The sequence below is a fragment of the Spermophilus citellus genome (assembly GCF_964194105.1).
Source record: "Spermophilus citellus genome assembly, chromosome: 5".
NCBI lineage: Eukaryota > Metazoa > Chordata > Mammalia > Rodentia > Sciuridae > Spermophilus > Spermophilus citellus.
This window is the reverse complement of record NC_138186.1, coordinates 159,294,224-159,306,725: the sequence shown is the minus strand read 5'-3', so window position 1 is coordinate 159,306,725 and position 12,502 is coordinate 159,294,224. Positions and strand designations below refer to the sequence as shown.

Below are 12,502 nucleotides of genomic sequence, written 5' to 3'. Positions count from 1 at the left end.
TCTAAGTGAAGCAAATATTTTATTTAAATCAGTTGTCAAATCACAATTTATCCAAATGAACATAATGCAACATTGTTCTTAAAAGAAGGGGCACAAATATGACACAGACACAATCCAGTATCTATCAAAATACCATTTGTAAAGAACCGGACTCCATCTCTGAATACGGCCCAGCATACAAGAGTAAAAATCAAAAACTTACAACAGTCAATTCTTTTCTGCATAACATGAAAAAAACATCTCACTACTCTGCCTCAGAATCAGCACACTCATCTGTCCAAACAACAGTAACAATTAGGAGCAAAGACTTAGGACTTCATTTGCTACTGAAAGGCCTTCTTTCCAACTGTCCCTGGACTAGAAAGAAAAATCTCACAGTAACAATGGAACATACTGTATTTTTCAAAATGCTTTTTCTTTTTTTTTTTTTTTTTAGCTCATTGCGCATAATAGGAAAGTGATAGATTTCAGAGTGCTTCTACCATGGACCTGAGCATTAGTGAATTTTAAAGTAAGAACTGTACCTTCTTGTTAGGAATGTTATTTCTCAGAAGTTGTTTTTCACAGGTTATCATTGAGGCTTAAGTCTTTCCAAGGCTTCCCCACAGCTGCACACCCCGTCATATAGTGTGTGACACAAAGGGCATGTGCTATGTTGCACGTGTCCTTACACAGTAAGAAAAAACATACAGCAAACACAGAGGGATGATTACTTAAACACACATACACAAATACATAAAGAATGATACTCCAGTTTGAGAAGCAGAACCAGGTATTGCCAACTCCAGTTCCAGGTTAAGAATTCAGAACCTTAAATCAGAAATGCTATAAGGTAACAAGGGACAATACAGGTGGTCTTGGAACAGAGGAACTGTGAGATGGCTATAGCTCCTGATGAAGCCTCAGGATTGTCGGGGGGCGCTCTAGGAGTGGGATCAGCAGACATGCCTGTTCTCTGGTTCTCAAAGTTCTGAAACGTTGGTCTTAAGTCTCAGCAGCATCTTCTCCACGACTTGTTTTCACATACTGGTCTTGCAAATATACGATGAGTTTAACTGTAGAAGGAAGTGAGAAGCAGAGTAAATAAAACCTTGTTTTCCCCCCTTATTAATTAAAACAGAAGAGCCGTCCAAGTGAACTGCAGCAACTGAGAATCCCAGTAATATGACAGTTTACCTCCGTTAAAAATAAGAAAGGTGGCAGGGTGCAGTGGCAAAACCTGTAATCCCAGTGACTCGAGAGGCTGAGGAGGATTCACAGGTTCAAGACCAGTCTCAGCAACTCTTATTCTATCTTAAAATAAAAAGAACTGGGGATGTATATTTCAGGGGTTAAAGTTCCCCTGGGTTCACTCCCCACTACCAAATATAATAAATAAATAAATACATTGGGCTGGGGTTGTGGTTCAGTGGTAGAGTGCTCACCTAGCACACGTGAGGCACTGGATTCAAACTTCAGCACCCCATAAAAATGAAATAAAGATATTGTGTTCACCTATAACTAAAAAGTAAATATAAAAAAAAATACATTTTTAAAAGACAGTGGGCTAGGGAGGTCTTTTTCAGCTATAGAGTGCATGCTCAATATGCCCAAAGTCCTGAGTTCAATCCTTAGAACCACACGCAAAAAAGAAAGCTAGTGAGGGTCCTCATTATATTATGCTAAAATATCACAAAACTTGTGGATGTGGTAGTACTTCCTATCAGGTCCATATGCATTGGATACTTCAGAAAATACTTGTTAATGCTGCTGGTAGGTGGGGGGAGGCACAGGGGGAGTGGGAAACATACTTGTTTCTAAAGAACTATAAATAAAAATTCAAACACTCGGATATAAACCTTCTTTTTAAAAAAAAAATACTTTTAGTTGTAGATGGCACAATACTTTTATTTTATTTATTTATATTTATGTGGTGCTGAGGATGGAACCCAGTGCCTCACATATGCTAAGCAAGTGCTCTACCACTGAGCCACAATCCTAGCCCTACACTCCTTTTGACTGCTAGTGATTTCAAAATAAAACAAAAAACTCAACAAACCAGTTGATATGAGGCTGGGTGTGCACAGTGAATCTCCTATGCCTTCAGCCAAACACAACATGCCCTTTATCCTCTTCTAAAGCAGTTCCACAAGGGTTCAAATGAAGCCATTATTTCTGTGACACCAAAAAGACTAAATGGCATTTCAATGAAGAAAAAAATTAATAATCATAATTATTTGGATTCCCAAATAAAAGGGGGGGGGAATCTCTTTAGAAGACAAGAAGTTTACTTACACGATGTCTTAGGATTCTGCCAGTTCGGGTCTTGCCAGTTCTCTCTCGTGCTTCTGTATCTCCTCTTCTGTTTGGGGTTTGGGCTCCTTATCTGACTCACTGTGCACTTTTCTCTCGTGAAATCCTACTTCCTGGGCATCTTCCTCCTCTTTCAGTTTTGGTCCATGGGCATCCAGGGACTCTTTGGTTAAGTCTCCCGAGGCATCAGCATCTGCCAGGGTCGAGCTTTGGTTCTCTGGGTGATCAGCATCTCCTTTTTCGTCTTCTTTGGGCTCCAATGGCGACTTCTTTGTTCTTTCTCCTAATTCAGCCTGACCCTCATCCGACACAGACTTCATTCCTGTTCCATCTCCCTCGGCCTTGGATGAGAGAATCAGCTCTTCGCCCTGCTGGTCACTGACACTGGGACTTTTGACCTCAGCGGTCACCATCTTTTCAGGAGCTGCGCTCACATCTTGGGAAGCATCAGCAAGTGGGGGAAGCACAGCAGTGAGCTCTGGCTCCTCTTGGGCTGCAGTAGCTTCCCTTTCATCCTGTGCAGATTCCTGACTTTCTTCTTCTTTCTTGGGTTTCTCTGTGGCCTCCTGGCTGTCGGCTTGCATCAGGAGGGTCTGTGTCTGCCATTCAGTTGTGAGCGTACCTGTGGCTGTTTCTTCCGACCGTGTGAACTGGTCAACGGCTGTCTGAATGAGGTTCTGGACAAACTTACTGCTCCTGGTCTCAAGTTCCCAAGCCTCGTTTTCGCCCAGGGGATCGTCTCTGGCTACACTCATTGGGCCTTCCTGCTGACCAGTCTGCTCCTCGTCTTCGTCTGACCTCTGTTTCTGTGATGTGCTCTTCTCTCCTTCCAGATCAGAGGGCAGGCCTCTTTCGGGAGTGGCAGATACTATTACTGGCATGGATTCTGCCTGAGGCTCGGGCCCCATGAGCACAATGGTGTCCCCTGGCTGAGGAATCAAGGCTTCTTTTTCAGAGGTTCTCCCTTCTGGTCCTAAACGTGCACCTGCACACTCCAAGATTTCACCTGTTTCTGAAATCTCGACAGTTTCTTCTAAGACCTTTTCCTCCACTGCTGCTGGAGATCCCAGTGCCTCAGAGCTCTGCACATGAACCTCTGTGCACCCCACTCCCTTTTGATCTGGGCCAGGAGAGACTCCTTCAAGGAAGCCCCCTTCCTGTCTCCCGTCCAGGCCAGGCACACGAACGGTCTCAGCCAGTTCCTGGCTGGGCTCTTCAGATCCGGAAACAGCTGGTTTTTGCTCAGGGATTTCTTCACTCACTTGCGCTAACTTTGCTTCTGTCTTCTCCTCTTCTCCCTGAGCTACCATCTCTGGACTCGGGCTCCGGAGTTCAGTATTATCATTCTGGCTTTCCGCTCCTATGGTCACTTCACCTGTCAGGGTAACCTCAGTGACCTTTTCCTGGCTGATGCTTTTGTCTGTGTGCAAAGGGGCTTCGAGTTCTTCGACATACTCTCCATCTTTGGCTTCCTCCTCAGCAAACTGGCCGGTCTCTTGAATCACCTCAGTCTTGGATAGAATGGGTACAGCTTCCACTGACACCTCTTGATCTCTATGTTCTAGACTTTCTTCCATTTCTGATTGCTCTCTGTTTTCTTCTTGGGATTGAAAATGAGGTGGTGAGGGAGGCCCCTCTTTCTGCCCAGGAACAGCCTCTGCCAGTGTGACCTGTGACTGGGTACCCGAGACACCCGCATCATCTTCTTGGCTTTCCACGACTTCATCTTGCTGCAGGGTATCCAGGGCTTCAAAATCTGCTACGGGGGTGCTTCCGTTGGTCCCACTGTCTGTCAGAGTTTCAGTCGAGTCAGGAGGATGAGCCTCTTCCGATGGATTCTCCTGGGACTTGACCTCAGCTAAAGTTTCCTCTTGACAAGTGGTTTCAGGTTTCCTGGACTCTGCACTCGCCGGGAGGTGAGGAACGTTTTCAGAGCTTTCAGGGCTGGTCTGGGTAACGACAGGGCCTGGAGTGGAGTGCTCAGCCTTGGTTTCCCCCCCAGGTACCTCCATCTCTCTCCTCAGACCCTCTTCTGCTCCTTCCACCTCTGGGGCTCTGGGCTCCTCTTTCAGTGAGGTCTGGATCACACCTTCCGGCCCGCGGGTCTCCGGCAGCTGGGATTCCTCTTTCACTTTTTCCGCGACCGCCTGCAGGACGGCTTGAGTCCGCCTCTCCTGGTCTTCCATGTCTGGCGCGTCACCTTCTACCTCCTGAACAGGGGTGGCTTCCTCAGTGGTGTCTGGGGATTCGGTTAACTGGGAAACTGCTGACACCATTTCCGTAGTCTCTTCGGCACCCGAGGCTTCCGTTGCTTCTTCGGCACCCAGTGCCTCGGTGGTTTCTGCAGCCGTCACCGCCTCAGAAGTCAACTCCACCTCGCTGGCCATCGTGACATCCTGGGCCTCTCTGCTCTCCGGCAAAGTCTCCATGACCACGGGGGTTTCTTCTGCAATGACTTCTCTTTCAGTGACCTCCCCAATTAATGGAATGCCCTCCTCTTCTGCCTGTTCAATGGGTTCTGTCACTGAAGCAGAAATCCAAGAAGGAGACCGTTCTTCAATATCGGTAACCGCCCTTGTCCCATCGATGACGGCCACAGTCACCGTGTGAACCAGATTCTTGCTGAGCTCCGCAGACACATCCACAGGCATCTTTTCTTGGGACGTCTCTGCACTTTGGAAGGCCTGCTGTGCCTCCAGCTTCTCCCTCTCCACCGCATCGTACTCGGACAGAGGTACCACGGCTGGGACATCGGGATCATCTTCGTTGGCTTCTGTTGGCCCCTGGTCTTCGGCGGCGACTTGTTCTTGTTTCCCATCCGACCTTTTCTTCCGACGGCCTGGAATAAATTTCTTAATTGAGACCCAAGATTCTTCCTTCCCGGGTTCAACCTCTGAAGCTAAATGTTCCACACCGGGCTCTTCGGTTTTCTCTTCCAGTTTTGATTTGGATTTTTTTCTTGGGGTGACTAATCTCTTAAAGGACTCCCAGGTGGAAACACCCTCCCCTTCGGAGGGGCTTCCGGCTGGCTCGGGGGAGAAACTTCCTGGCCCCTGATCCTGATCCTGGGAGCAGGCAAGGATGGTGTTGCTTCCCGTCTCTTTGTCTTTGCCGGCTTCCTCTGCTCTGTAGCCGTCTCCTCCTGTGGTTTTCGGTCCTTCTTCCTCATCAGAAGATGATCCTTTCCTTGCCCTTTTCTTGGATGACCCCACACAGATTAAAGCTTCCCACGACACAGACGTGTCGACCTTGCGCTTTGGTTCTTCCGGCTTGTGCTCTTCTCCGGTTCCTTTGGTTTCTTCTTGCATTTCAGAGACTGCACTCTCCGTGGAAGACAAGGTAGAGCTCTTCACCTTGTCCAGCTCATCCTCTTTATCGCTTTCCGAGGGCCTCCGGACCCGTTTCTTGGGCGTCACCATCTTTTTGAAAGATGCCCAGGGTGTGATGCCTTCTCTCTTTTTTTCTCCATCGGAAGTAGCTCCCTCTTCCCCTTCCCCTTCCTGGTGTCCCTCTGCTATCCCTTTCTCCAGACACGTGATCTCTTCGGGTTCTTCGGGGGATGAAGGGGAGCTCTCGCCCTTCTGCTCATCTGCGCTGTCTGGAGACTCTGCTGCAGCCTGAGGCTGCTCCCCTGACTCGTCGTCGCCCGCTCGTTTCCCCTTCTGTTTCTTCCCGGAACGCTTCTTTAAGCCAGTGCTAGTGAAGAGTTTCTTGAGGGGGCTTCCCTGCACCTTGATTCGCTCTTGTGATGACAGCATTTCCACCTCACTCACGATGCCTTCAGGGTGTTTAGACATCCCCTGCTCGTCGGCACTCAGCTCAGCTGGCTGGGGACCGTCTTCTCTGGAGACACACACGTCTTCCGTCTCCACCAGCTCCTCGGCCGCTCCAGCTTCCATTTCAACCAGATTTTCAGGTGGTGAGGGCTCTCCCGCGTCTGCCACATCTGATTCTTGCTCCTCTGTTTTCTTCTCAGTGGCGTTGGGGACATGGACTTCTGCAATGACTTCTTGCTGGACTTCTATTTTGTCATCGAAGATTTCTGTTGCCAGTGGAGCGCACTTCTCTTCAGAAGAGCCCTGCAAGCCGCTGCCTGGATCCTCGGAGGGCAGCTCCACCTTCTCAAACTCACCGGATAGTCTGGCCTCGTCTACACCTCCCGTGGGGTCCTGTGGCTGTGGCTGCTCCTCTGAGGTTTCTTCTGTCTTCTCCTCTGCGCCTGACTTTTCTGGCTCTTGCTCCTTTTTCTTCTCCAAAGCTTCTAACTCATCATCCCTTGTCTTTCTGAAGCTGGTCTTTTTGCGCCAGCCAGCCCAACCTTGGGTGAAGAATTTCTTGAAGGGCGATGCTGTCTCGCTGGCAATCGGGCTGGTGGGAGATTCTGAAGTCTTGGTGGGTTCTTTTTCTTCTCCTTCGTCTTTGCCTTCCTCTGACCCCTGACCAGACTCAGTCTGAAGAGAAACCTCTGTGTTGCTTTGCTCGAGCTTAAGGGAGTCTTCTGGCTGCTCTGTGGATTGCTTTAATTCACTTTCTTTGGATGCCGACTCCCTGATCTCCACGCTGAGCTCTTGGTGGTCACCGGCCCCATTTGACCCTTCTGTTCCCTCAACTTCATCTTTTTTGGCGGCAAGCACCTGGACAGTGTCAGACTTCTCGTTCTTATCCTTTTTCACAGTGAATTTAAAGCCAACAAACTTAAACACCTTCTTAAATCCAACATCATTAGCCTGGGACTCAGTAGGTTGGGTTAACTCTTCTAAATTGCTTTCTGAAGGGATCTGTTCGATGACTTCAGGCATTTCCTCCTGCCTGTCCTTTGTGATGTCCTCAACAACGGCAGACTGGGCAGCCATCTCTTTATCAGAGTCTCTTTCCCTCACATCTTCAGACTCGCTCTGTCCAACTATTAACAAAAAGTGAGGAGAAGGGGGAAAAATAAGTACAGTTCAAGGAAGCCAAATATATCTTGAAACATGACTAATTAATACTCTCATTAACATCAGGCATTTCAGGATAAGGTTAAGGGTCCTATGGGATTCAGATTGCATTTTCAAATGCAATCACACCCCACACCCACAAGTTCCAAATGGAATCCATCAGGTCTAGATAAACCTCCACTGTGTAGAAAACGAAGAGTAAGAAGTATAAGCTAAATAACAACACAAGCAAGGTATCTACACAAATCCGAAGGAGGGAAAATTCTATGTGTTAACTAGACTCATCTTGGCAGGTCCCTGAGACCAACTCCATGGAGAAATTCCAGGCTGGGTTGTAGAACGCTTGCTTTATTGTGAGAAAAAGGAGGTACCCAAGAGCTGGTAAGGTGTGTGAGAGAACGTGAGGGCCAGTCTGCAGGGGCTCCCACTGGCCACTCTGAAGCATAAAAAGAGGAATGGCATGAATTGATGGGTTATAGCACATAGAATTAAAAAGAAGGAGAAGGAGAAGGGCAAGTAGGGGAGGAGGAGAAAGAGAGGAAGTCAGAACCACAAATCGAGAATGACACCAAAAACTGAGGAGCAGGAAGTACTTGTTATGAAAAATATCAATTGGTTGGGGATATAGCTCAGCCCAGCATGCACAAGGCCCTGGATTCAATTCTCAGTGTACATGTGTGCATGCGCATGTGCACACCCAAATTCAATAAACAGATATAACTTCCACACTGATCCTTGAAGTCATTCTCTTTAGAATATTAGATTTAGAAAAATTACAATTTGTAGATCTCATTTTAATAAGTTAGGCTGAAAGTGTTACTCAGTGGTAGAGCACTTTCCCACCATGTGTGAGGCCCTGGGTTCCAGGGTTCCATCTCCAACACCAGGCTGGTTTAAAAAAAGGCAATAGTTATTCAGTAGAGAATCAAGGAAGGCTGAAAACACTGGATGAAAAGAGCATTAACACACAGATTACTCCCCCCTGCCCCCTGCCCCAGTTCTAGGGATGGAACTCATGGGGACTTGTCACATCCCAGCCCTTTTTATTCATTTTATTTATTTATTTATTTAATTTTTATTTATTTATTTATTTAATTTTTATTTATTTATTTAATTTTTTTTTGGGGGGGGGGTACCAAGAGATGAAACCAGAAGTGCTTAACCACTGGGGAGCCACATCCCAGGCCTTTTTATTTTTTGAGACAAGGTCTTACTAAGTTGCTTAGGGCCTCGCTAAGTTGCTAAGGCTGTCTTTGAACATGCAATCCTCCTGGTTGGGGATGTAGCTCCTCAGCCTCTGGAGCTGCTGGGATTATAGGTATTTTCAAGTGCCAACTGAACCAAAGGATCAAACTTAACATACTCAAGAATGGGACCAAATGTTATTCTGCCTCCTTAGGAGAGGCACCGAGGAAGACCATAAATCCTGTTTACAGTGCTCCTGATACCAACACAAAACAATCAAACAATGAGGAAAATCAAATCCACAGTGAAGGATATTCTGTAAAAGAACTAGCCTGGCCTGAAAAGTCAATGTCATGAAGGACAAAAATCAGGCAAAACCACAAAAGGGTTGTGTGCAGTACCTTCAAATATTTTAAGGAGGCGGGCAGAGAGGATGTGGTAAGATCTCCATAACCGGTGAATTAAGTCAAGGACATATAGATATTTGCTATATTTTTCTGTAGGTTTGACATTTTAAAAATAACTGGGGGTAAAAAGCAAGCTAATGTGACTCAGTGAACTGGATGGAGGTGTTGGGAGGAGTGGCGGCTAACTGAACTGAGAAATAGTAAAATTAAGAGATGCCTGCTATGTCCCGAATTGGATATTCATTTGGGAAAACCAGTAAAAGAACACTTTGGGGTTCTCTGGAATTAGGAAATGTGTGGGAGGAAGCACGTTTTCTACACACCACTGTTCCCCCATCTCCTAAGCCCCAATTTCAATTTGTGACTTTTTAATTCTGGGAGGACTAGAACGATTCTAGTCAAAACTAGAGACACAAAAATAATGAACAGCGGTCAGTTGGCAGAGCAGAAACCGTTCCCTGGTAGCTGGATCAGAGCTCAGCAACATTCAATATGGCTTTCAGGATTCCTGTTATTAGTGCAGTATGGTTCTACACACTAGCTGGGTTCGTCCTGACAAAACTGTATACGCAAGGAATTTGATTCCAGTTCCCATTCCCAGCTTTTCCCTCCTTTCTTCCCTCCCCCTATTTCCTCCCACAATTCTGTTGATTTTCCATTTAATTCAAAATTTATTTTTAATTGATTCTTTCCCCATATGCAGAAAGGTGAAGTTACCTGTGGCATATTTATATATGCACCATAGCATGATTTTTAAAAATTCATGCCTCTTTTCCTCCCCTTTCCTTTCCCTCCTCCTTCCTGCTTGATCACCTTTTACTTTATTAATCTTCCCTGTATCTTTATGATACCTAATCCCCCCATACCTTCTCTTTTTAAATTTTTTTAGTTGATGGACCTTTATTCTATTCATTTATTTTTATGCTGAGAACTGAACCCAGAGCCTCAGACATGTGAGGCAAGTGCTCTACCACTGAGCCACAGCCCCACCCCCGCCACACCTTCTTTCCATTACTTTGCTCTAGCCTCCACATAGGAGAAAACAATCAACCCTTGATTTTTGGAGACTAGCTTTATTTCACTTAGCATGAGGTTCTCTCTTTCCATCCATTTTTCCAGCAAATGCCATAATTTCATTCTTCTTTATGGCTAAAAAATCACATTTTCTCAATTCATTCATCTATTTACGGAAATCTGGGCTGACTCCATAACGTGGCTATTATGAGTTGTGGTGTGCAAACACTGAGGTGGCTGGATTGCTATACTATGCTGATTTTTACTTTATAAATTCCCAAGAGTGGGATAACTGGGTCAGATGGTGGTTCCATTCCTAGTTTTTTGAGGAATCTCCATATTGCTTTCCAGAGTGGTTATACCAGTTTGCAGTCCCACCAACAATGTACATCTTTACCTCCACATTCTTGCCAGCATGTATTACTGTCTATGTGCTTGATTACTGCCATTCTGACTGGAGTGAAATGAAATCTTAGTATAGTTTTGATATGCATTTCCTGATTAGTGGGAATGTTGAACATTCTCTCATATATTTGCAGGTCCATTTGTGTTTCTTTTGAGAAATGTCTGTTTAGTTCTTTTGCCCATTTATTGATTGAGTTATTTTGGGCTTTTTGGTGCCGTTTTACAGTTTTTAAAATCTTTATTGATCTGGATATTAATCCTGTCAGAGGAACAGCTGGCAAAGATTTTCTCCCATTCTGTGGGCTTAGAGGGACATTTTTAAGTATGTAGGACATTTAAAAATCGTAACTGGTCAAATAGTCTGTAGTCTCTTTTGACCTAAGCAATGCTACACTGCTACGGTCAGAATAATCTTCCAGACAGGACACCCTGGCTGGCCCAGCTTGCACTTTTGCGGTTTGGGTGCAGGTTGGATATGCGCAGTGTTGTGGCGCTTGGATCTCACCCTCTATTTGCCCTCTGCACCAGGCACAAACTACACAGACCTTAGAGGGAGGGAGGCCATGCTTCCTAAAAGTTGGTTTCCATTATGTCACCAGGCTATTACACATCTAATGAGCCCTGGGCCTTAGGGTAGCACAACCGCCCTCCTCTCCTTGTTGTCTAGGTAGAACATGGCACTGTTGCTCAGCCATAGGGTCTTGCAGCGTGGATAGTTTTCTTTCTTTCTTCCTTCCTTCCTTCCTTCCTTCCTTCCTTCCTTCCTTCCTCCCTTCCTCCCTCCCCTCCCTCCCCTCCCCTCCCTTCCCTTCCCTCCTTCCCTTCCCTTCCCTCCCTTCCCTTCCCTCCCTTCCCTTCCCTCCTTCCCTTCCCTCCTTCCCTTCCCTCCTTCCCTTCCCTCCTTCCCTTCCCTCCTTCCCTTCCTTCCTTCCTTCCTTCCTTTCTTTCTATCTATCTCTCCCCCACCCCCAAGGATTGAACTCAGGGGCACTTAACCACTGAGCTACATCCCCATCTCTTTTTCTTATTTTATTTAGAGACAGGGTCTCTCTGAGTTGCTTAGGGCCTAAGTAGCTGAGGCTGGCTTTGAACTGGCGATCCTCCTATCTCAGCCTCTGTATCCCAAGTGGCTTCCTTTACAAGCCAGAGTTCCCGGGACTGTGTCCGCTGGAAAGAAGCGGTGGACTGCAGCTGTGTTCAAATCTGTTTTCATCTCAACTCCGGGTTGGATTAAGGACATGATTGGGGGCTTTGGCTTATGCTTATAGGACCCAGAGGAGGCCTTGTCTTTCCGGTCCCTTGGCTAACTAACCCTGAGGCAAGTTCAGGTACAGCGGGGTCCACTGGACAGCCCTGGGGGGATGCAGTGGGCGCTGTTCTTATCCCCATCCCTTCCTGCCCTCTCTCTGAGTGCTGCCCTCAGCAGGCTGACTTTTCCAAGGAAGGGACAGGGACTGGGAGACAGAAGGCTGGAAAACCCCACGCCGGGCTCTGGCTGGCACCCAAAACCTTCCGTGGAGGTGGCTCTCGGGATCCCAGCCACCGCTGCGCAGGGCGAGGGCTGCCGCTGGGGGGCGCGCTACTCACGGCAAAGTCTACTCCACCAGGGCATGGCGCGCTCCGCCGGCCGGGGGCAGAGCGACAGGGGCCCGTGAGGCCCGGCCAGCCTCTCGGGGGCTGCCCCATCGCGGAATGCGCGCCCTGCCCCGAGCGGGTGCCCTCAGCGCTGCTGACGGGGCCGCCCCGGGGGGGGGCCGCGGCGCGCGTCACAGAGGCCTGCTGGCTCCCGGGCGGCCGCGACAGCCCCTGGTCAGCCCGAGTCCGGCCCCCGGGTCTCCCCCGAGCCGGCCAGGCACCTTAGAAGGCAGAAAGCTAGTCCTGGGGACCTGGCCTTGGGCGCTGAACATCCCCGCTGCTGGGTCCACCATCTGCTTTCCACGCTCCGCTCCTCCAGCTGCTCGGCTGCAAACCCCGCTTGGCTCCGTGACTGCAGCAGGCAGAGGGTTTGCTTGATGCTAAGAGCTGTGAATTCTAGCCCAGCACGTTGCTGCACACCACTGATCCCAGGGAGTTGGGAGACTGAGGCAGGAGGACCGCAAGTTTGAGGCCAGCTTGAGCAATTTAGTGAAGCCTGTCTCAAAAAACGGTTGGGACGTGGTTCAGTGGTAAAGCACACCTGGGTTCAATCTCCAGTACTGAATAAAAGGGGGGCGGGTACTGGCGCACGTCTGTAATCCCGGTGGCTTGGGAGACTGAGAGTTC

The 12,502-nt window shown here is 47.9% G+C and overlaps 1 protein-coding gene across 2 annotated transcripts in view; it reads right to left on the bottom strand.

The window, feature by feature from the left end:
• AKAP12 (A-kinase anchoring protein 12) overlaps nt 1–12,502 on the bottom strand; it is an 88,063-nt gene continuing 75,561 nt past the window's right edge. For both annotated transcript variants that reach the window (XM_081295133.1, XM_081295134.1), the window contains 2 exons: nt 2,275–7,195; nt 1–1,055 (listed from right to left, as the gene is read on the bottom strand). In XM_081295133.1, the coding sequence (XP_081151259.1) occupies nt 2,283–7,195 (4,913 nt within the window). In that variant the 3' untranslated portion in view covers nt 1–1,055; nt 2,275–2,282. The remainder of the gene's footprint in view (nt 1,056–2,274; nt 7,196–12,502) is intronic.